The sequence below is a fragment of the Gossypium hirsutum genome, chromosome D03 (assembly GCF_007990345.1).
Source record: "Gossypium hirsutum isolate 1008001.06 chromosome D03, Gossypium_hirsutum_v2.1, whole genome shotgun sequence".
NCBI classification, from domain to species: domain Eukaryota; kingdom Viridiplantae; phylum Streptophyta; class Magnoliopsida; order Malvales; family Malvaceae; genus Gossypium; species Gossypium hirsutum.
In genome coordinates this window covers 53,730,105-53,753,221 of record NC_053439.1, presented here as the reverse complement: position 1 = coordinate 53,753,221, position 23,117 = coordinate 53,730,105, and the positions used below count along the sequence as shown (strand labels likewise).

At 28.4% G+C, this 23,117-nt stretch overlaps 2 protein-coding genes across 2 annotated transcripts; both read left to right on the top strand.

The window, feature by feature from the left end:
• Window positions 1–1,987: 1,987 nt before the first annotated feature.
• LOC121215621 (ethylene-responsive transcription factor ERF039) lies at window positions 1,988–2,915 on the top strand. Its single transcript, XM_041090591.1, has one exon. It carries the CDS (start codon window positions 2,174–2,176, stop codon window positions 2,828–2,830), a length of 657 nt encoding a protein of 218 aa, XP_040946525.1. The 5' UTR covers window positions 1,988–2,173; the 3' UTR covers window positions 2,831–2,915.
• A 15,444-nt stretch (window positions 2,916–18,359) lies between these two features.
• Window positions 18,360–22,750, top strand: LOC107932299 (uncharacterized). Its single transcript, XM_016864267.2, has 11 exons — window positions 18,360–18,515; window positions 18,760–18,857; window positions 18,938–19,003; window positions 19,132–19,215; window positions 19,319–19,384; window positions 19,504–19,717; window positions 19,805–19,863; window positions 19,957–20,154; window positions 20,744–20,851; window positions 21,865–21,988; window positions 22,079–22,750. Exons 2-11 carry the CDS (start codon window positions 18,792–18,794, stop codon window positions 22,435–22,437), a joined length of 1,344 nt encoding a protein of 447 aa, XP_016719756.1. The 5' UTR covers window positions 18,360–18,515; window positions 18,760–18,791; the 3' UTR covers window positions 22,438–22,750.
• Window positions 22,751–23,117: the final 367 nt, after the last annotated feature.

Sequence of the window (23,117 nt, the reverse complement as noted above, 5' to 3'; positions counted from 1 at the left end):
AAAAGCCACATAGTCATTTGTTTTTTTAAATATATTATACGGGAAAATTAAAAATTTTAATATATATACTCAATACATATATTGAAATTTTGCAGATTTCATTTTATTTTTAAAATATTAAGGTGATGATGTGGCATAATATTAAAATACCATGTTATCATCTTTTAATGGTGTTAAAAAAGAGATTAAATTATTTGACGAAATCAATACGAGGATTAATATAGACAAATCAGGGATCAAATTAAAAAATTATCAAAATTAAAAAGTAAATATTGTTTTAACCCTTATTTTATTGGCTTGATTTCATTGGACATCGAATATGACGTTGAAAAGGGGTGAGAGAAAACAAAATTGTACAAGCAATAGACATACAGACATAGATTCCAATCCGTAAATTGGCCGTACAATTATCTTTATTAACACTATACATACGGGCAAATGTTGTCGTAATTTGATTGAATCTGGGTTTGACCAATAGTATATAATCGAAAAGGAATTAAATCACAATGAAATAATAAAAAAAAATGACGGTGTCGGATTAAGTCTTAATTTAATTGGTATAAATATTATTGTCAATGCAAGAGGACGTAGGTTCGAGTGTGCTAAAGAGCGATATCTTATTATTTATGAGTTGAGTAAAAGCTATAGGTAATTTGTATTTATTTAATTATTGTTAAATTAATTGAATCGAGAATTGATGATTTAACTGATTCGATCACGGTTCCATTTCCTACAACATCATAAAAGGTCTTAACAAAATCAAGCATGAATATATATATACAGGGGAAAGCAATTTTCAATTTTAACTTAAAAAGTAGCCCATTTAATTTTTTGGTTTAGTCGATTAATTCAATCAATTATTACTTTTTGAATCTCATAATCGAACCGACCGAAAAAATAAACTTGTTTTATATTATTTTTAAATTATTTAAAATATATTTATATTTTATAATAGAAAAATAACTATATAAGCCTAATCTAATAACCCTAAACCCAACCCAGTAACCCAATATCAGTTAATTAGAAATATCTGTTGAACCGTCCGAATCAAAGTCAATTGATCAGATTGATTTTCTTATTATTATCTAAATAAATCCAAAAAAGAAAAGGGTTTCATGTGAAATGCATGATTGTATTTTACAAAACTTTAGGCTAAAAAGTTTTTCCACATGATTGGCCCACAAATTAATCCCCCAACTAAAAAACCAATAGTTTGAGAATAAAATGTGTAAATATGAAATTAGAAAAATCTTTAATCTTTCAAGTAAATCCTCTTAATGAGACGTGAGAAGAAGCCGACAAAAGAACACCAAGAGCAAAAGATAAAGCCAAACGTTCACTTATTCAAAATCAACTTGTGTAATAATAAAAGGTCTAATTTTGGTTTTAGTCCCTATACTATGTTTAAATTTGAGATTTCATCATTTTACATTACTTTAATATAACTTGATGTTTTATTTTTGTAATGTTATTAGTAGCTCCAAATTAATGACACCAGCAATTGTTGTTGATCAAGTGATGATGTGGGTTTTTTTTAAATAACAATTGTATTTAATTGCAATGTAAATTTATTATCAATTGAATATAATTTATTAGATTTTTATATGATTTTGATTGAGTAAAATCAGTCAACAACTAGCAATTTTATTTGTTTGAACCTACTAATAACACAATAAAAGTAAAATCATCGAAATATGCAGAATTAAAGTAAAGGGATTAAATACCGAAATCTAACATTATAAACGAATTTAAACCATAATTAGATCGTAACAAAAATAACCAAAATTTACATTTTCTTTTGCAACAAGGTAACTTTTTTTAATTTGGTCTCTATGATGACATGACACTCTAAGATTATAATAAAAATATTATTATTTTTATGTGATGATGTGGTACAATGTCAAAGTGTCACATCATTATAGAGACCAAAACTGAAAAAGTTGCAAATTTCAGGGACCAAATTAGAAAAAGTTGTCAAATTTAGGGACTTAGATGTTGGGTTATTCATTTTCTTTTTCTTCTTTTTTTTTTTTCTAGTTTGGCACATTGCCTTGAATACACTTTATAATCTGTCGAAAAAGGAATCTATATAAGAAGCTAATTTGCTCAGCTCCTTCTTCGCCAAGCGGTGCCCTCTTTCACTTTTTTCCCCCAAAAAGAATTAATATCTGCCATGGAAGTACCACTCCAAGCTGAGCATGAGCTTGAACTCGAAACCCAATCATCATCTTCATCATCATCATCGTCATCATCATCCCCTTTAGTTATTAAATCAAACAAAATTCAAAAACTGACTCAAAAAACAAACGAAAACAAGAGGAAGTTCAACAATGGCGACGAACTTGAAGGGAAACATCCCGCATACAGAGGTGTAAGAATGCGTCAATGGGGGAAATGGGTATCTGAAATCCGTGAACCAAGGAAAAAATCAAGGATTTGGTTAGGCACGTTCCCCACGGCGGAAATGGCGGCTCGAGCTCACGATGTGGCGGCGCTTGCCATTAAAGGCAAATCGGCTTACTTGAATTTCCCAGATATAGCTCATGAGCTTCCTCGGCCGGTAAGTTCATCGCCTAAGGATATTCAAGCTGCTGCTGCTAAAGCTGCTGCTTTGAGTTACGATCAAATGGCGCCGCGTTCTCCGTCATGTACGGCGTATTCGACGGTATCTCATGATAGTACAAGTTCATCGTCGAATGATAAGGATGATGCTTTCATTGATCTTCCAGATTTGTTGATGGATATGAATCATCAAATGTATGAGTTCTGGGGTGTTGATATTAATGGTTTTTTGGGGTCTGAGGAGCCTCGCCTTTGGGAATATTGCTAAATTGGTCCATCAACAATATCATCATGTTGTAATATTTTTCCATTAATTTACAGGTTTTATTTTATAATCCAATAGTTTTTCTTTCTTTCTAAATGATAGATGGTCAAATTTTGATCTTTTTACTATACTAATTTTTTCATTTAGCCCCCATACTTTTATGAGGTTATTAGTTAGTCCAATTTGTTAGGCTAAGGTGGATTTTTCTTCTTAAAAACACCATTTCAACAAGCACAAAACTAAGGGCAAAGCCAGAAATGAATAAAAAATTTGGGGGTCCACAATTCAATTTTACATTTATACTAACTTATGATTTCCTAAAAGTTAAAGGGACTACATAATAAATTTTCCATTTGCACACAAAACAATTCATGTCTGTATGATGATTTAGAAGAGGGTGTTTTTAAGAAGAAAAAAAAACTATGTTAGTATATTAACTAAATGGTAAACTAATGAATTATAAAATAAAGGATCAAATTGTGTTTAAATGAAAATATAAGGATTAAATCATAAATTTAAATATAATAGACAGATAAAAGATCTTAAGTTGACGGTTGTAGTGATAGGAATGGACTAAATTTAATGTTTTAATATGGAATTATTCTTTAAAGAAAAAGTAGTAGAATAGCTTTAGAAAAAGTTTCAAAATAAAGGAAATCAATTTAGATCATATAAAATTTTTATGTTTTAGGTGTGATCTGAATTTGAGTCACGTTAATCATGTTTATTGTTCGGGCTTTGTCCAATTCTTGTAATTCATCAAAAAATATATAATAAAAGATATTCAAAATGTGATGATATATTTTTTAAACTACTTTTTCAATTTTCAGGTAATTAAATTGAAATTATCAAGTGCTAAAATTCATAACCTTAAATTATTTTATCAACACCGATACCAATTGAACTAATATCGATCTGTATTTTTACACGGTTTAACATATTGCAAGTTTTGAATTCTTCTTCTTTTATCATTTTTAATGGGGATGAACATTAAATTTATACATAAATTTTGATTTGGTGCAATTGTACACATGAAACTTTAATTGTAGTTCATATATATACATGAAAATTTTGATTTTGATTCAACAGTACACGCTTAAAGAAATGAAAACATACATTTAATTTCTTATTGGATTAATGTAATTATTTGTGTATATAATATATCAACGCAAAATTGTGGAAATTCAATAATGCTGTTAGTGATTTGTGAAAATTGAATCAAATCAAAATCACAGAAAATAAAAAATTATACATAAAATTACACATTGAATCAAAATTCGTATATAATTTTGATGTTTATCCGCTTTTAATAATCTAAGTACTTTAATGTAAAAATAAAATCAAACAAAAGGGAATCAAATGACACATCAGATGGTCTAAGCTTCTTTATTCCCATCCTCCAACCCATATATATTTTTAATATTATTGTTTTTTTCGATAAATTACAAGACTTGAACCCAGACCACACTTGGGGTGATGAGCACTCTGACCATCATGCCATCACATGGGTTATAATATTATTGAATTATTGTTATTATTGAATTATAGGCTTGTACAAGTCATAATTTTAACTTGGAATTTAACTCAACTTACTAAATTTCATACAAAGGGTCAATTATCTTTCCGGTCCTTATACTCTTCAAACTTTTAAAATTTAATCATTTTGTTTTTAATAACTTTGTTAAATTTCAAATTGTTTTACAAATTGGATTTTAATTTTTTTTTAAAATAAGATGGCATACATTTAAATTTAACGGAAATCCATCAATAAGAATATCAATTGGACTTCAAATTTCAAATTATACAAATAGAGAGACGTGAATTTTTTAAAATAAAAAGCAAAAATGTGAAAGAGTACAAGGACCGGGACACAATTAAACCTCGTATAGAATTATGAGACGGCATCAAATGGTTCAATCATGTGCTGATCTTTTGATTATTTTTTTAAAAATACCCAATCCCATTCATTTTCTCAAGATAAAAATATATTAAAATAAATTAAAGCTGAAGGTCCATATGATAAAAGAAGAAGGATGATTTGGAACATGTTTCCTTCTTCACTTGATAAAGAAATCAAAGGACAAGATTTGGAATATCTATTTATAGATTTTTAAACTATGAAATGAGGGGCAAAAAATAAGGTTTTAAAATGGTTATAATTTACCAATTATTCTAACATAAATTATTGGTTTTCGGTTGAGTATTAGTTAAATTGACATGGATATTGTTGTCAATATAAGAGGATGTGGGTTCGAGTATGTTGAAACACAATTGAGAATGTTATTTTTTTTTGTTATCCATAAGATTAGAATTAAAGACTTTGACGGGTGTTGAGCTTCTGACCACTCAACTTAATAGAAGTTGATATAAATTTTTATTTCTAAAAAGAAATAAAGTAACATTTATTCTCTGAATTGAAAATTTTTTCAATTTTGGTTTCTAAACTTTTTTTGGGCCCACGTTAATATTGAAACTTGACAATTTTTCTCAATTTTAATCAATGTGATGACATGACACTCTAACACTTGCACCATATCGTCACTTAAAAATTTTAGACGATGATCTGGTACAACATCAAAATGACACGTCATTATAGTGACCCAAATTAGTAAAAATTACCAACTTAACTGACTAATGTGGACATCTAAAATATTAAGAACCAAGTTGAAGAAAACTGCCAAGTTCAAATTTATCATTGATTTTTTTTCATATTAAATTTTTTCTAAAAGGTTTTCATATTAAAAGTTAAATTAATTAAATTTTTTTATAATTGATAAGTGCTTGACAACAATAACCTTCAGTCAACATTGACTAATTAAACATTAGTCCTCCCACCATTTTAATATTAATTAAATCTAATTCTTTTATTTATTTTTTTATAATTTTATTTTATTGGCAGACATTAAAAAAAACCCATTAATTAAATTAGCTGTACCACCATAGGGTTTAGTGGCTCTTTGGCCTTATCTCAATCAACATATGCCTAAATCATAATTCAATTAATTGTTAATTTTAAATTAATAATAGCTAAAAATTTTAAAACTTGAATTAAAATATTTAAGGATAAATATATATATGAGCTATGGTGTAATCTGTAATTGTATACATGAAATTTTGATTTGATTCAATTTTTTATAAATTATTAACACAATTATTGATATAACATTATTTTATGTTTATATATTACATACATAAATAATTATATTTATTTAATATAAAAATAAATTAATAGCTTTATTTTTTAAATATGTATATTTAAATTAAAATTTATCATATTATAACATTAGAGGAAGCTTCAAATTCATAATCATAGCTAAATTTGTAAGTAAGCATATGTGGCCAAATAAAACTACATTATTCTCTTAATACATCAATGTGGGCAAATTAAACATCAAAGAAATATGCATCTACTCTAAAAACTCCCCATTATTTTATTTTTTATAATTATACTTATGGACCCTAATTTTTAATTTTTAATTTTATTATATAAAATGACTTTACTTGAGGAAATACTGGAAAATTTTATACGTAATACAATATAAAAATTGTCTAAATTATGTAGTTGGTGAACAAATTGAAGCATTAAGTTTGCAAAAGAAAAATATAAAAAAATTATAATAAAGACATCCTTTATATTTGTTTAGAGTTATTCACATAAAATCTGTGTTCTTATTTTTCTTATTTTGCGATCATTTTGTTACCATTAGCAGCGTCTATTATAACAAATGAGCTAAATTACAAATTCTCCACTGAGGCTGATTCCCCAATTCATTGTTAAGCTCAGCTTCAAATTATATAAATTTAGCCCCTCGATTAAACGATGAATTGTATTCTAACCCTTCTTAAAAAAACAACAATCCAATTAAGTCATTTTTTTAACTCTAGCCCCCACATAATTTCCCCTATACATGGGATATTGAAAATGATGGTCACTCACTCAAATGATTAAAGAGGCTTTGTATGCTTTTTATGCACATAGTTTGTTTCTCTTTATAGCATTCTAGTTTCTTCTCAAAGAGACAAGGCATCTATGCTCTCTCTCTCTTATATATAGTTATAGTTATGACTTTAATTACCCTAAAACTAGTTAGTAATAAAAAGGGGAAAAAAGTCAAAATTAGTATTTGTGTCATGCTTTGATTGCAAACTCATTAACTATTTTCATTGTATGCCTTGAAAAGGGGCAGTCTCAAAAAGTGATATCATGTAAAAATAATGCCAGTTGGTATTGATCTCCATTTGGAAACCCACTCCTTTTCTGTTCACGAAATAAAGCCACATTGAATTTCATCATTAATTCTTTGATCTTTGTTTGTTAGAAAATATTAATCAGTCCACCTATATATATATATTCAATTACTGCATTTAAATATCAAATTTCTTCTTAGATCATACAATTATGTTTCAACAAACAATTGAGCTAAAAGTCATCAACCTAGTTTTGTTTGTGAAAATTTTAGATTTCAACTGACGATGTACTAAATTTATACCATAGTGAATTGAAAGCTCATGATGATTCTATTGCATTCATTCATTCTTCTTTTTCTTTTAAAGTTTTTAACCACTAATTTTTTGTAATTTTGCCCATATTTTATTATTTCATGTTTCTTCTACCATTTTGTTCTTGAAAGTGTAAGTAGACCTGTTTATGAGTTGAATAGCTTGTCCGATTTGATCCGAGTTGAGTTTGGATAAAAATTTTATCATTAGACATATCTTGTTTGATTTGAATTCAAGTTAGATAATTCTTAAAATTCTTAAAATTTAATTATAAAAATAATATATATATTTATTTATTTTTTGATAGTAAAATAGGCTATTGGGCGAGCTAAGATAACTCAACCTTGAGACTAGAAATCATTTTTTATAATTGAATCGTACCGAAGGGAAATGTGAAAAAAATAGGAAAAGGTGACATTTCACACAAGGACATGGAGAGTTGTAGGAGGAACATAAATCCTCTCAGAAGTTAGAGATGAATATTTATAATACAGGATAATCATCTTTTAACATTGAATCTAAACACGTATACAATGTATGTACGTCCGATCATGATCGGTCACTTGGGAAGCATAATAACCTTTAAGCAGGTTGCAACGGGACGAAGACATATCAAATAAGGTATCACATGTGTGCCATGTAATAGGTAGCCCGACACTTGTCATTAATGAGGTAAATTAAAGAAACTTTATGGGTTGTACATACACATATCTAACGAAGCTATATTCTAACAAAGTGTTGTTCTTAACGAGATTTTAATTGATATTTATAACAAATCATGATACGACATCACTCTACATATTCTTTAAAAAGGAAAAAAAGTGTGATTGAATTAAGGATATTTTGAGTGTTAAAACGAGTTTTGACTTTAAAAAGGTAATTAAGGATAACTACTAGAAACTCACAGTATTGCCCTTTGTTCCCTTTCCACAACACATTAACTATTATTATCCCATTTGATTTTTTTTCTTAAATAAAAGTTAATATTTTTTTAGAAAAATTTTATCGTGAATATCTTATGACATAATACTTAAAATTATTTATAGTTCCTCCTCAACTCATAAATAGGAAGACAATACGCCTCAGCGCACTCGAATCCACGTCACCCTACATTAACAACAATACCCATATCAACCAAGTTAAGATCCAACCGACAATTTAGAATGTTTTTTTAAAATATTTTAATCTTTAATTAAGATTATTTATATGTTTAATAGATAATAATGTGTATCAAACAACATTCCACTTGAATGAGTTCATTTTATAAACAAGTAGATATTTTTATACGCCCCAACATAAAATAATACTACTTTTTAAATTACTATTAACACACGTGAGATATATATATATATACATTATAAATTAGAGAGAGAATAATAATTATATTTATTTAATGTTGATGTCATGTGATTGAGATTGGCCTCATTAGTTTGTTGAAATGGATGATTAGCACATAAATAAAAAAATGTAAGTATATAATATGATTAATGGTAGGAACCATTTGCATGAATGCAACCATGCATCTCATCTTTTCACTTTTTTTATTTCTTTTTCTTTTCCTTTATTTTTGAAGATTTAGATCTGCAGTTTGATTTGCCTATGAACAAATTTGTATATATATATATTTATAAAAGGAATTAAATTCAACATGTTATCATTAGAGAAAAATGGAGCTAAAGCAAGTTTTTTTTTTCATTTAGAATATTTTTTAAGAAACTGAAAAAAAGAAAGTGATAAAAAGGAGGGAATGGTGATGATGATGCACTCTTCCCAACACCTTCAAACTTGGAAGGGAAGCTAGAATATTCCTTTTATGTTGTAATTATATTTAAAATTATTATATTTATATAATTTATTTAATGTATATTTTTATATAATTAGGAAGAAAAATAAGATTGTTTAGGATTAAGCTCTACTTCTTATGTCTATAACATAATGTTCTCGCCACAAAGCTAAGAGGTTATCTACTTATTATTTTCATTAAATATGTTTTAAAAAAAATTAATCATTGAAAATATTAATTTGCATTTGATTTAATATTTTTAATGAATCATCAATTAAGTCCTTAATTAACATAGAATTATAGTTTATGGAGAGGCTTAAAAATATTGATTTTCAAAATCCTACACTTTTAAAATCCTTAAGAATTTGTCGATTGAGTCTTAACTTGATTGGCATGGACATTGTTACCAAGATAGAAGGACATGGGTTTAAGTGCGCTGAAACACATTGTTCTCCTACTTATGGGTTGGGAAGAGGTTATGGGCAGTTATAGACATTGTGTCAAAAAGAATATATATGATCAAAACTTACAATGAGATTGTTAAAAAAAGGATATTCATCTAGGCTTCAATTTTCTCATGAAGAACAATATTATAATAATATAATATGATTATTCATTAATAATAAAATCTATCAAAGAGGCCTCTTGATTTAACCTTGAAAATTTGTGAACTTTGAAATTTTATGTTCAAGTCTCACTTTATGTAATTTTGTATAGATTCTCAATCTAAATTTATTATGATTTATGTTCAAGTCTCACTTTATGTAAATCTCGTATAGATTCTCAATCTAAATTTATTATGACTTAAGTTTCATCCCTCGTTGATCCTGTCTACAAGGATGTAGTTAAGGGGCAGACAATAACCTTGGTCCCCCTCAACCAAATGGTATAATTCTGATTTTAGACCCTTCAAAAAGTAAAACATTAAATATAAGTATTTTTAACACAATATTTTTAGCTTTCCCCAAAAAAAAATATAATTTTATCTCAACCCCTTAAATAAAATTCTAATTTTTTTAACTTAATCTCATTATAAATTCATATAATATCTACTATTTATGATATAATGCCTAGAACTACTCATAACCCCTTCCCGACCTTTAAATAGTAAGACAATGTACTTTAGCAAACTCAAACTCACATTCTCATTCACTGCAACAATACCAATACTAAGCGTTCAATTACTTTTTTTCCTTTGATTAGCTGAAAATTGCATATTAAAAAAAAACCCTTTATTTCCATTACTTTTCACAAATAGAAAATCATTGTCATTTATTTTATTTGAAACTGTGAATGATTGAGTTCTGATAGCTTAAGTAACGGATCCAATAGATTCATGCAAATTAGTATTAAAATGATTTTAATAAGAATGTCAACGTTTCTGCTATTAGAGGAAACCCTAAACCCCTACCATCTATCATGGAACCTAGGCCTAGGTTAAAATAGAAAAAGAAGTTATAATCATAATAAATTATTACACATTCTAATCGAGTTATCAAATAAGACACGTATCAAATTGTAAAAATATATATACCTACTTAGACATAATGTTTTTTAAAAAATGGCCCTCCTAAATTTTATTGACATTGTCCACATCTTTTAACATGTTAGATTCAGTATGTCCATGTAGTAGGCATATAAGTGCTTACAATTTGATCCACATGTCTTAAATATGCTCTGCGTCATATTTAACTTGACATTTAACACCCAAACGAATGACTAAGCTAAGGAAATGACTTAATTGATTTGACAATGATACTTTAAAGACTCAATTAAAATATTTTAAAATTTAGTAACCAATTTATAATCAAAACAAAGTTTAGGGATATTTGTCAAAATTAATCCAAAGAAAACTAGAAGAAAATGTTGAAATCTTCAACATATAAGGAGCCTTGGTTTTTTTTTTAACTTATAAACAATTTTTTTAAACAATCTCATTACAGATTCTGATTATATATGTTTTTTCTAATACAATATATAGAACTACCCATAGCTTCCAAACCCATAAATAGGAGGATAATGCGCTTCAGTGCACTCGAACTCACGTTCTCCTGCATTAGCAACAATGTCCATCCCAATCAAACTAAGACTCAATCGGCAAACTTAAAAACACAATTTGTTAGGTTAATAATTTGTATTATATACACTCTTTTTTTTTATTTTCTATATTGTACAATGAGATTCCCTTGAATACCCTTTAATAATGGGGGGAGAGTAGTTGGTACATCTTTGTCTTAGCTTAAAAGGGAGCAATATATATGTGCATCACATCAACTTTGGACAGCCACAAAGCCCTTTCTCACTCCCCCATTTCACTACGAATGAGCTTAATAACTCAACAATGCGACAAAAAAGGAAAATGACTACCACCATTTATATACATAGACACATTTATTCTATGATCAATTGATGTATTTTTGGACCACCCTTTTACATAGATGAGATGATTGAAATTCAATCGCGTGCTCTTCAAAGATTAGGGACTAAGAAAAAGTGCACATGAGATTCTACACTATACGTAAGCAATCATGATTCTTGATGTATTCTGATGATGTGTAACATCTCGCGTAAGCTCGGTAAATTGTCTTTTTCATTGTTATAGAAAAAATGGAAACTTTCCTTTAGGTCACTTAAAATTTTAGATTTGTAATAGTAAAATTGTACTTTAGCCCTTAAAAATAATAAAAATTTGATTTAATCCTTTAAAAATTATAAAGATATAATGTATTAAAATGATAAAATTATATTTTTACTATCGTAAAGAAATACAATTTAATTTCGGCCCCATAAAAACTTTTTCTAGCTTTGTCCCTGCACTTAAATTAACTCTTCAGTGGCCATAGTTCGAACCACTTTGTGCTCGGCCATGGTTCTGTTTTATTGCGACTCTACTCCATAGTTGCTTCAAGAGCGGCTCTATTCAATTTAGTACTTGAAAATATTAGAGTTTTTGTAACTAAAAAAAATAATTAATGAACTAAATGGCCTATACCTTCTTTTGAATTAAAATTTTAATTTATTGTAACTTAAAAATATTTGGACTAATTTCAAATTTGGTCTACCAAGAAATTCATATATTTTATTAGAATTTTTGTCAAGATGTATGGTTATTACTTTTTATGTGTTAAAATATAAGTTTATCCACATAAAACTTCCATGTAATAGTTCATTGATCGTAATCCACATAAACTTTCCTTATTATATATATATATGAAAAACAAGTTTATTTTTGTTTTATTTTTAATGGTTTACCATATTTATAATCACTATTAGTTTTGAAATCATTATAATATCCACCTCTCCAACCAATTTGATAAGGAAAGTATCTTAAGAAGAGAAAGGGAATCCATTTCCGATATAATCGCAAGTGTTTTTATCCGTTTTACGATTTGACTTTAGTCCTGTTCGGATTAGGAGTGGTATTCAGGTAAAATCCTCCCAACAATGTTGATTTTAAGATTCGAACTTGGTTCAAATGTTTGATAATAAAAAAAAGAGAGTCCAATTCCACTTTTTCCAACCACTTGTTGATTTTCTTTTTTCTTTTTAATCATTATATATAGTAAGTAATATATTACTCGGGTAAAAATTGAATGTTGTAATTTGATTAAATTAAAGAATTATGATCTATATGAAGCCTGGTACTAAGTTGAATGATCTAAAATGTAAATTACCCAAAAAGATCAAATCAACTTATTGACAAAATCATTTTTAGTTATATATGGACCGTCAATATTATTGTTCTCCGGCCCAAAAGCATTGAAATTTAGCTGTGAAATGCCCGGTCCAGTAAATTGCGTACTTAGACCGGGTTTTCATTTAGAAAAAGCCCATAAGAATTAAAGAGAAAAGAGGGGGAAAATGTTTTTGGAGGAATTTATTTTAATTTTATTTAGGTATAAAAAGGAATTAAATTTGATAAAACATTATAAATTAAAACCATATTCTAGGTTTAATTGTATAAATTATTTTAAAATTTTAAAATAAAGAAAATCAATTCAAATGTTTATTTAATCGGTTCGGCCGGACGATTCAACTAGCTTACGGGTCAATCGATCTAATACCTTGTTCCGAACTGGTATCCAAGTCGATTGTCAGTTTAGTTGGTTATAATAACATTGATTTATGTATGTAATTATTTTATGTGTATAATTGTTTACAAAGTTTTTATACCCAAAGTAATGGAAAGAAAAAAATTAATATTTCATATTTCTATTTTTCTATTCTTTTAATTTTCTGTCATTCTAATTTTTTTTTATATTCTACCAAGTAAAACCTAAAAGATGATATATTATCAAAATTGAAGTTATGTGAATTAATATTAAATTGTTGACTATGTATGAAATTATGCATCACATATCAACTCTATTTTTTTTTTATTCTTTAACGTTATTTTGTTTTTATATTCATTTTTTTTGTTAATTTGACTTTTTTTAATGAAAATGTTAATTAAAACATTAAAATTTTAACAATGTTAATATGTAAATTGCATGGTAGTTCATATGTACTTCATACTGACATGACATTTTTTGTTTATATGTCACGTCAAAAAATAATTTAAAAATTAAAAAAATTATAAAAAAATTATAAAAATTCAAAAAATAAACATAAAATAAACTTGAATTGACATGTTTAAAATTTTAATAGTTTTGTCAATTTTCTATTAAGATGTACAATTTTCAATTAGGATTTAATTTATTTTTCTATTAACACTTAAAAATCTATCATGAAATGTAATGTGAATATTATGAAGGATCTCTATGATAACCTTGTGCTCAATGATGGTTCAACTTTGTTCCCTGGTATTGCAGAAAGGAGATTACTGTTCTTGCTCTCAGTTGCATGAAGACGAGATCAAAGGAATAGTTGTTTGACATATAAAATTCATTTTTTTTTTTTACGACACACATGTTATATCCATGGAGGAAGTTAGAAATTTCAAACCTGTGTCCCAGAGATCAGCTTGTATCACAGAACATATCCCAGTCTTCTACCTAAAACTGACAATCCAAGAGCCAGAGGAATCTCTAATAACTCCGCCCACTGCCACACCAGATGGAACACTCCTGACTGCACAGTATCAACATTTAACTTGGTCCACCCTTCAACAGCGCCTTCGTCATCTCTCTCTCTCACCATTGCTGGAAAATCATCAGACGAAGAACGCTCATACCTAGCCTTAATACATTTAGCCCATCAAAGACTAACACTCGCAATAGACTGTAACGAATGATGATGTGTACCAAATATCATCCCATTCTGATATTTCCATAAGCGCCAAAAAACGAGCCCAAAAACAGTTGGCCACTCGACATTAGTAAAATGAGATCGTTATTCAACATCATCAGATTTTCCCTAACCCAATCTAAAAAATCAAGAGATAAGAAGCTGTGTAGAGCACTGGTAGGTAGGAGCTGCCGCCAAACACCCACTGCAGCTGGACAATCCCGTACGACATAGAATTGTGTTTGAAGCAGTCAGAGAATGCCAGTTCCAAACCAAGACTATAATGGAGATATTACGTGTTGATTATTGGCATTTTCAATAAAAAATAATAATTGTGACAGTAGTAAATGTTGGATTTAGATAAAAAGTAATATAAATTTGAAGTTTGAAGCAAGATTGATGGGTCTTAATTTTGCTTCATATATGATTTATATCATCATGTATAATAATTCTATTGTACTTTAGCCATCTAAATTTGTTATTTAGTGTACCCAGTGGCCGAGCCAGTAAGAGATCCAGGGGCTATGACCCCTTTAAATTTTTAATTTCAACTCTTTATAATTTATAAATTTATATATTAAATTGATAAAAAAGAGATTAGTATCAAATTAAAAAAAATTGAACTATCAAATATTATATTTAGGAGTGTGTATGGGCCGAGCCGGGCTCAACTAAAAATTTAGGCCTGTTTGCTAAATGAGCTTAAAATTTTATTTAAGCCCGACCTAAATAAAAATGTTAAAATCTGGGCCCAACCCAGCCCACCTAGATTAATTTTTATATAATTTTAAAATATATATAATACATCAAAAATACTAAAAACATTAAAATAAATATTTCTCAACAAATTGAAAATAAATTTTAAAAAATATGTATGCTTAAATAACACTAAGATAGATGCAACTTAACAAGCAAATGCCTCTAAAATAATAATAAAATTAACAAATGTCTTTAAAATAATAACAAAATTAACAATAAAATAAGTTTTATACAATATCTAAACAATAACAATAAAATAGTAGCAACATAATAGTAAAATGGTAGCAAAATGGAGAGAAAACAATAAGAAAATAATATTAAAAAAAAATTGTCCTTTAGTGAATTAGGGCTGGGCCGGGCCCGAGCCTGGGCAAAAATGTCTTACTCGAGGCCCGACTCATTTTTTAAACGGGCCTTATTTTTTTGTCCAAACTCATTTTTCGGACTTATATTTTTGCCCAAGCCCTCCCACATTTCGGGCCCAGCCCGACCCATGTACAAGTCTAATTTTATTTAACAAATAATAATGAAACGAAAATCTTATTTACAATATTAGAAAATTTAGAATATGATTTGCATCATAATAAACAAAGTTAAAATTTGCTTTTGGTTATTATATTGTAAAAATTGTGAATTTAGTTTCTATATTTTAATTTGATTGAATTTAATCTTTGTACTTTTCGAATTGGTCAATTTTAGGCTATTTATTTTTTAAAATTTGAAATTTTAGTTTTGACCCAACGGACTGTATAAGTTAAATCCATTTGGTTAAACTCAATTACTTTTTGAATTTTATTGATACAAGATTTTAAAAAGGTAATAAGGAGGAGAAGGTGCTGGAGACAAAATGGTTGGTTCACCTATGACAAGCGAAGAGCCAGAGTGGGAGGTCAAGGGAGAAGATGAAGGTTGGAAGGAGAGTACTTAGGTTTTTCTTGGGGAAGAAGGAACTAGATCATGTGCTCTCATGCTTTGAGGTGTGTGTAAGAGGGTGTCATTTGTTTGGTACTGCCATGTAGCCAACAATACAAAAGATAGGCTTGCTCATGTGGTCACTCAAGTGGCAAAAGATAGGCTTGCTCATGTGGTCACTCAAGTGGCAGGGCTATGATAAGTCAATTGTGGTCTTGCTTTGACATTCTCCTTATTAAGGTTATACGAGGTTGTTGTGTCTCAATGGTGTCCACAGATGATCCATAGCAAATCATTTCTAAAGTAGCTCTGTTAGGGCTCATGGGGTGGGGGGTCCGTCGTGAACGATCATTATAAAGGATACCTAATGGAGGGTTGCTCGTAGGCTGTCCCCCACGAAGAGTCATTGGCAAGTCGTCTTATGTTCTACTACATGTCATTGTCAAGGTATGAGTATAACAAATTTTGAAATCTTAGTCTTAACGCAAATGACAGTTGTTAATATATAAACTGAAATTTTAAAATTTTAACCGTGATGCAAACGATAACTGGATTTTTTAGTAAGTAAAATGTGAAAATAATAAGCTAACATAACATTACGCATATGATAATATGTTTAATTCATTAGATTTTAGAAATAATAAAACTTAAGAAATTTAACAATTATCTTTTGGTGAGATCTGTAATTTTAAATTTTAAAAATTATAAAAATTAAGAATAATCAAATTAAAATCTACAAATATCATAAAATGCAAGAACCAATAGCAGGATTTAACCAAAATCAAGAATCCAACTACTAAACCCCTCAAATGAAAGCCTCTAAGGATAGAAGTTTTGTGGTTATTTTGGGGTTAGTAACTACTCACGAGTTAATAATGCTTTATAGCCTTTGAATTTGAACCATTCGCGCAGCATATATTTTAGAGAGGGACTGATGCGCGATTCATCTAAGTACTTCAATTTCATCATTTATTTTATACAATTAATTATTAATTAAATATTTTAAAATTAGAATTTAACTATCAACTATTATCTTTAAAATTAATTATTATATGTATGAAACTTAAAAATAAATAATTTAGTAAAACGTAATTCAAGCGTATTTAAATGCATTTTTTTTATTTAAGGGTGGAAAATAATTATGAGTAAAAAGTAGATTTTTTTATATAAAAAACACAAACTAACCCACTCACATAATTTATTAAACACTAGATTTCTTAAATAATTAGTTTACAAAAAAATAATTTTAATTGTTTTAAATAATATTTTCTAATATTTTATAAATTTAAATTTAATATTATATAATTATGATAGTTTATATAAACTATAAAATAAATTGAGCTGAAAAAATAAATGACATAGTTCAAATAAAAATAACTAAAATATTACACAAATTTATCAACTTACAAAAATCTATATAAAACAACTATTAATTAAGTTGTAATTAATTCAAATATAAACTTTGATTCTATTTCTAATATGATTTATAAATTTTAATTCGATACAATTGTTTATACCTTTAATCGAGTTACTGTCACGAGTTATCTTAATATAAATTCAATAAGGAAACGACAAAAAAAAAATCATTCATTTTATATAGTAATTTATATTATTATGAGGTTTTTGTTGGTTTTTTTTAATTTTTTTATCTTTTTGTATTTTTATAAATAAATAAAAAATATAAGATTTGAGTCTTAAACATTTATATTTACCATTTTAATTGAAGTTAATTTATTTTTAAACATTTAACATTACCGTTTTAACCAAAGTTTCATTTATTTTTTATATAAATATTTAATAAATATATATTTATATAAATTTTTCACTTACATCGTGAATTTGCCATAATATAATATAGATATGAAATTTTAATTATTATTTAACTGTAGCATTTAAAAAACAAATAAATACAATTATATTGAAAAATAAATATAGCTAATTACGTCTACAATAAATAAATATAAAATGATATTATACCCGCATATAATTTAATTCCTAGTTTAGTATATATATATATATTCTAAAAGAGATTTGTTCATAAAACTATTAATTTTTTCACAATTAAAAAAATAACATTAATCAAATAAAAACATACTACGTGGTATGTTTTTATTAAATTCAAGTCCAACTATTAGCAATTTAATTTTTTTTGTTAAATTTGTTAGTGTAATATTTTTAAATTAAAAAAACTCTCGCTTAGTAGTTATGTAATTAAAAAAGTGATATTATAATTAACTTAAACTTGAATTTTGAAATTAAAAAAATAAAAAATAAAATCGTTAAGAGTAAATTCTAAATATTAAAAGAGTAGGTGGATTTATTATGACAAAATTTAACCATTATAAAATGCCTAGTGAATTATAGCAGTCGCGCGAAGCTACAGTATTCATGGCGAGAAAGGGAAAAAAAAAGAAAAGGAAAACGAAGAATAGATTAATTTCTTCTATAAAATGGCTTAAAATGTTAAAGGGTAAGGCTAAACAAGGAAAAGTTTTTTTCTCTGAAAAGGTAAGGAATCGAATCTCACTTTGCTCTTGTTCTCTTTGCTTAAATGGAAAAGAACTGAGGAGGATATTCTTCTTCTTTGAAATTTAACTTTCAATTTATTAGGATTTATGTAGTTTGTTGTAGATTTGCTATAGTTTCAAATTGAACTTCCGGTTTCTAATTTAGATCTTATTCTCTTTTTTATGTTTAGTTTTTTTTTTCTTCTCTAATTTATCATTTTTCGGTTTTTTTTTTGTCTACAAAGTGCACTTCCCATATTTTAGCTTGAAGGAATACATGGAGGGTAATGGCAATGAACAACCAAAATGTCAAAGAAGTTTTAATCATCGTGGAAGGAAGAATGTAATTTTTTTTTTTTGAAAAAGCTTCATCTTTTCTCATAATTGATTACCTGTGCAATTATTTTTCTCCTCCATTTGCAGGATTGCTGGGATGAAGTGGTCAAGATGTTATGTATGATACTGGGTGATGACAGTATTTCAAATATAGTAAAGTTTTCTCTCTGCTTTATAGTTTTAACTTTTTTAAAAATTCTTTTCTATAAATTTAAATTTATTATTACAATTCGTTTTTGATGATTTTTTAAGTAACATTCCCTTCTAAATTTATTATGCAGCGGTGGTGGGACGATAAAAAAGTGAAAATACAAGAGGCCTTTATGCAGCTGGAAGATATGAAGAGCAAAAATGAATTGCAAGAGGTTGAATCGTTTCTAAAGCTGTAAAAAAATTCAGCTCAGAACGAAGGGTACTTAGTTCTTTATTTCCTATTAATGGTTGAGTTGTTTTCAACTCTATATGCAGAGTTGCTGGACTGAAGTGGTAAAGCTGTTACGTATTATATTGGGTGATGAGAGTATTTCAACTGCGGTAATGTTTTCTTTTCTACTGTATGAAAATTTTAATTGTTAATATATTTAAATTTATTTTGCAGACCACATGTTTTAGGCAAATTCTTAGTACATATCTTTCTTAAATTTGTTATTTAGACCTCATGGGAGTTAAAAGTAATGAAAGTAGTAGAGGCGATTGCGCAACTCGAAGACCCGCAATTTGGATTGAAAATGCTGAAAAAGATGATGACGGAGAGTATTAACCAAAATACGAAAGTAAAAGAGGCATTCCAATTGATTGAATCGGACTTGAACCAGTCAGAAATTTTAGTTCCAAACCAAGACTATACAGATGAGATTAATGGCTTAGGTATGATATTTGAAGACATATTATGTGTTGATTAATCATCGACATTAATATTTTATTATTTCTTGTTTGTTTTCTTTATATTTTTAGATCAAACAGCATACGTGTCAAAGGAGGAGATACAATCCCTTCAAGAGGATCTTGCGCAGGCAATACCGATTTCTTTGTCACTCTGTTTCCTTTCTCTCGTTATGTTTTTCCTTTACATCAATCATTATTAGCTTTATATTTTGCATATCCAGGCAAATGCCATTTCTGACCAAAAGGCGCAATCAATGACGGAGGCAAAGACTTTTGGCAAGGTCTCGGGTCTGCTAAGTAAAGTGTCCGAGTCTTGTTGTGCAAAGATGCATGACATTCTGGACCCTATAAATTCTATTCAAGGACATTTCGTGCAAATAGAAGATGAACAATGTACACTCCACTTTCATGGCTCAAAGGTAAGAGCTTTGAGATCCAACTTGGACTTTCAATGTGATAATTTATGGTTTGTGTAGATACTTTCTAAATATCACTAGTTTACAAATTTTATCAACCGACATATAGTTTTTCTCGTTTATTGTTTTCTTTTCTTTGTTTACTAGATCATGAGTAGAACCAAATGCTGAAGGTAACTAAAATTTTCAAATTAGGAATATATATTTTTTAATATAATATACCTATCAAAATGAACATGTACAGGTAGGAATTATGAGTCTATTGTACGATTTGAAGTTTACATGCAGGGATTATATATAGCAAAAGGAGTGTTAGGATGTCTTCTTTTAATCAATGGGGTATTAGATTTTACATTTATCATGAAAACCCTTTTGGAGGAAAAAAAATTGTAATTATAGCAAACATGAGTCCTGCTAAATAGTTTATCATCAGGTTAAATAAGGAGTATACTTATTAACGTTGCCATAACATTTCTGTCTTAGTAATTTGTTTGAACAATCTTAAAGAGGCGAACATTTAGTAACTTGTCTGCCTCTATTGTTCTGTTCTCTGTTTCACTTTGCTACTCATCTTTATATATTTCGAATGTAGATGATTGATGAAGGGAAACTAGCTGAGGAAGTGAATTTTACCCTAACATTTGTGGGAGGAAGACTAGAGAAATTAACATTGGAAACGCAAAAAAGCGACCAAAAGATGGTAAGGATTGAATTTTGAGTTTCACAGAGCAAATTATGACCTGAAAATGCAAGCATGTATTGTCCACTAACTTGCTGTCTATCATTTTAATGAATGATGCAAAGATGAAGTTTAATATTCAGTCACAACAATATGTCGACGAGGTGATCATGGGTTGGGCTACCCGGCCCGGCCCTATGGCCCACCCGAAAATGGGAAGGTTTGGGTAAAAATATAGGCCCGAAATATGGGTTTGGGCAAAAATAAGGCCTGTTTAGAAAATGGGCCGGGCCTCAGGTAAAACTTTTTTGGCCCGGGCCGGGCCCAGACCGAATTATATATTAAATATATATTTTATATTTTTAATCAAATATATATATTAAATATATACTTTTTTGGTGTTGTAAAATTTAATATGGGCCGGGCTGGGCTGGGCTCGGGCTTAGCATTTTTCGGGCCGGGCTCGGGCTTAGCAAAAGGGGCCTAAAAATTTGTCTGGCCCTGCCCAAACCTGGCCCGGCCCATGATCACCTCGTTGACCAATTAAGTTTTTAGCTCTTCTCACTTATTCCTGCTGCCATGTATGTAGAACTTGTCATTCCTTTAATGAGCTGTCTATTTTATCTTTTGCAAACTATACATCACCATTCATTTTTGTTTAATTTCTTCATTAATTCTCTTGGTTACATGTAGTTGTAGAGAAAATGCTATCCTGCTACTGTGCATTCTAGTTAATGTACCAGCTTGAATCCAAAACTTTAATATTATACCTTAAGACATGAACACTCAAACTTCAAATAGTTATTTTAGGACTGTCTAGTTGATGCCACATTTATGGTAAGCAACTAAACTGAAACAAGAAATATCAGGTAGAAACACACAAAAAAGAAATCCTGACTAGGAAAGCTGTCAGTTACTAATTCTGTGCGTAATGCTGTTTACTTTTCTCCTTATTTGTTGTGTTATAACGTTGCAAAGCTTTTGATTTTATCTGCTTATTTTTGGACCAATTTCTGGCACTATTTTCCTTATAGATTCCTCCAGCTCATTTGAATCCTGAATCTTCTAACCCTATGGGTGCTTTGGGGGACTCATTCGACATTGAAGAGTTTCAGACTGATTCGCCCTTGGAAAGTTGGCTCCATAATTTGATTTCAAGTAATGGCTGCAAGCTACTATTTAATGAATTTATTTTTTCTTTGAATTAATATATAAAGTCAGGATCTTTAATTACCTTTGATGTCACAGCTACCGTCATCAAGGGATACGAGGTTTATCAACGCAATGCTGATGCGCTCAATAAAATATTTCAAAACCATGCTCACTTTGCTGACCAATTTCAATTGAAAGATCGAGTGTTTCAAAGCAACATTATGAATGCTCTCGCTGAAATTTACTTGAAATTAGAAAGCAATCTTGGTAAGCTTGAGCTAACTGAGATTGATGATATTTTGGTAAAGGTGAAAGACATGGAGGTCACTGGTTTGGAACTTTCATGGCTACGTAAAACATTGGAGAATCAAGCAGAGATAAAGAGAGTGGAAGAAGGTATCCAAGAATCCTATCTAAAGTTGGCCAAATTAAAGAAGAAACAACGGCTGGAGTAATTGCTGCTTCAAGTTATGTCGTTCAAGTAATAGCGGTCAATAATTTTTTATTGGTTAATTAGAATGTTGATGAACTGCTAGTAGTGTATGCTTTTGTGTGAGCGCTTGTGTTTGAATCAGGAGAGTATTAAGAGCTCATTTGGTTTTGATACTTTGGGTATTTTTTACAGTTGATATTTGTGGTTAAAAATTCAGTACTTTATTGATAGATTATATGGTTGTTCAAATTTTTGATAATTGCGTGGGATAGTTGTTTAAACCGGATTGTACAGGACTATACTATCAGTTGAATCAAGACTCGACCATTATTTTACTTAATTAGTAAAACATAATTCAAGCGTACTTAAATGTATTTTTTTCTTTCGATTTAAGGGTAGAAGTAGATTTTGTGTATAGAAAAACAAACTAACCTACTCACATAATTTATTGAACACTAGATTTCTTAAATAATTACAAAAATAATTTTAATTATATTAAATAATATTTTTCTAATATTTTAAGTAAATAAATTTAAAATTAAAATTATATAATTATGATAGTTTATATAAAATATAAAAAAATTGAGATAAAAAAATGACATGGTTCAAATAAAAATAACTAAAATATTACACAAATTTATGAACTTATAGAAATCTATCTAAAACAATTATTAATTAAGTTTTAACTAATTCAAATAAATT

What these genes read in the sequence shown, in the direction of transcription:
- LOC107932299 (XM_016864267.2), top strand. Translation starts at nt 18,792, where the DNA reads ATGGAGGGTAATGGCAATGAACAACCAAAATGTCAAAGAAGTTTTAAT. An exon ending in ATCATCGTGGAAGGAAGAAT is followed by an intron (nt 18,858 to 18,937) that starts GTAATTTTTTTT and finishes CTCCATTTGCAG; the next exon opens with GATTGCTGGGATGAAGTGGT. An exon ending in TTCAAGAGGATCTTGCGCAG is followed by an intron (nt 19,864 to 19,956) that starts GCAATACCGATT and finishes TTGCATATCCAG; the next exon opens with GCAAATGCCATTTCTGACCA.
- LOC121215621 (XM_041090591.1), top strand. Translation starts at nt 2,174, where the DNA reads ATGGAAGTACCACTCCAAGCTGAGCATGAGCTTGAACTCGAAACCCAA.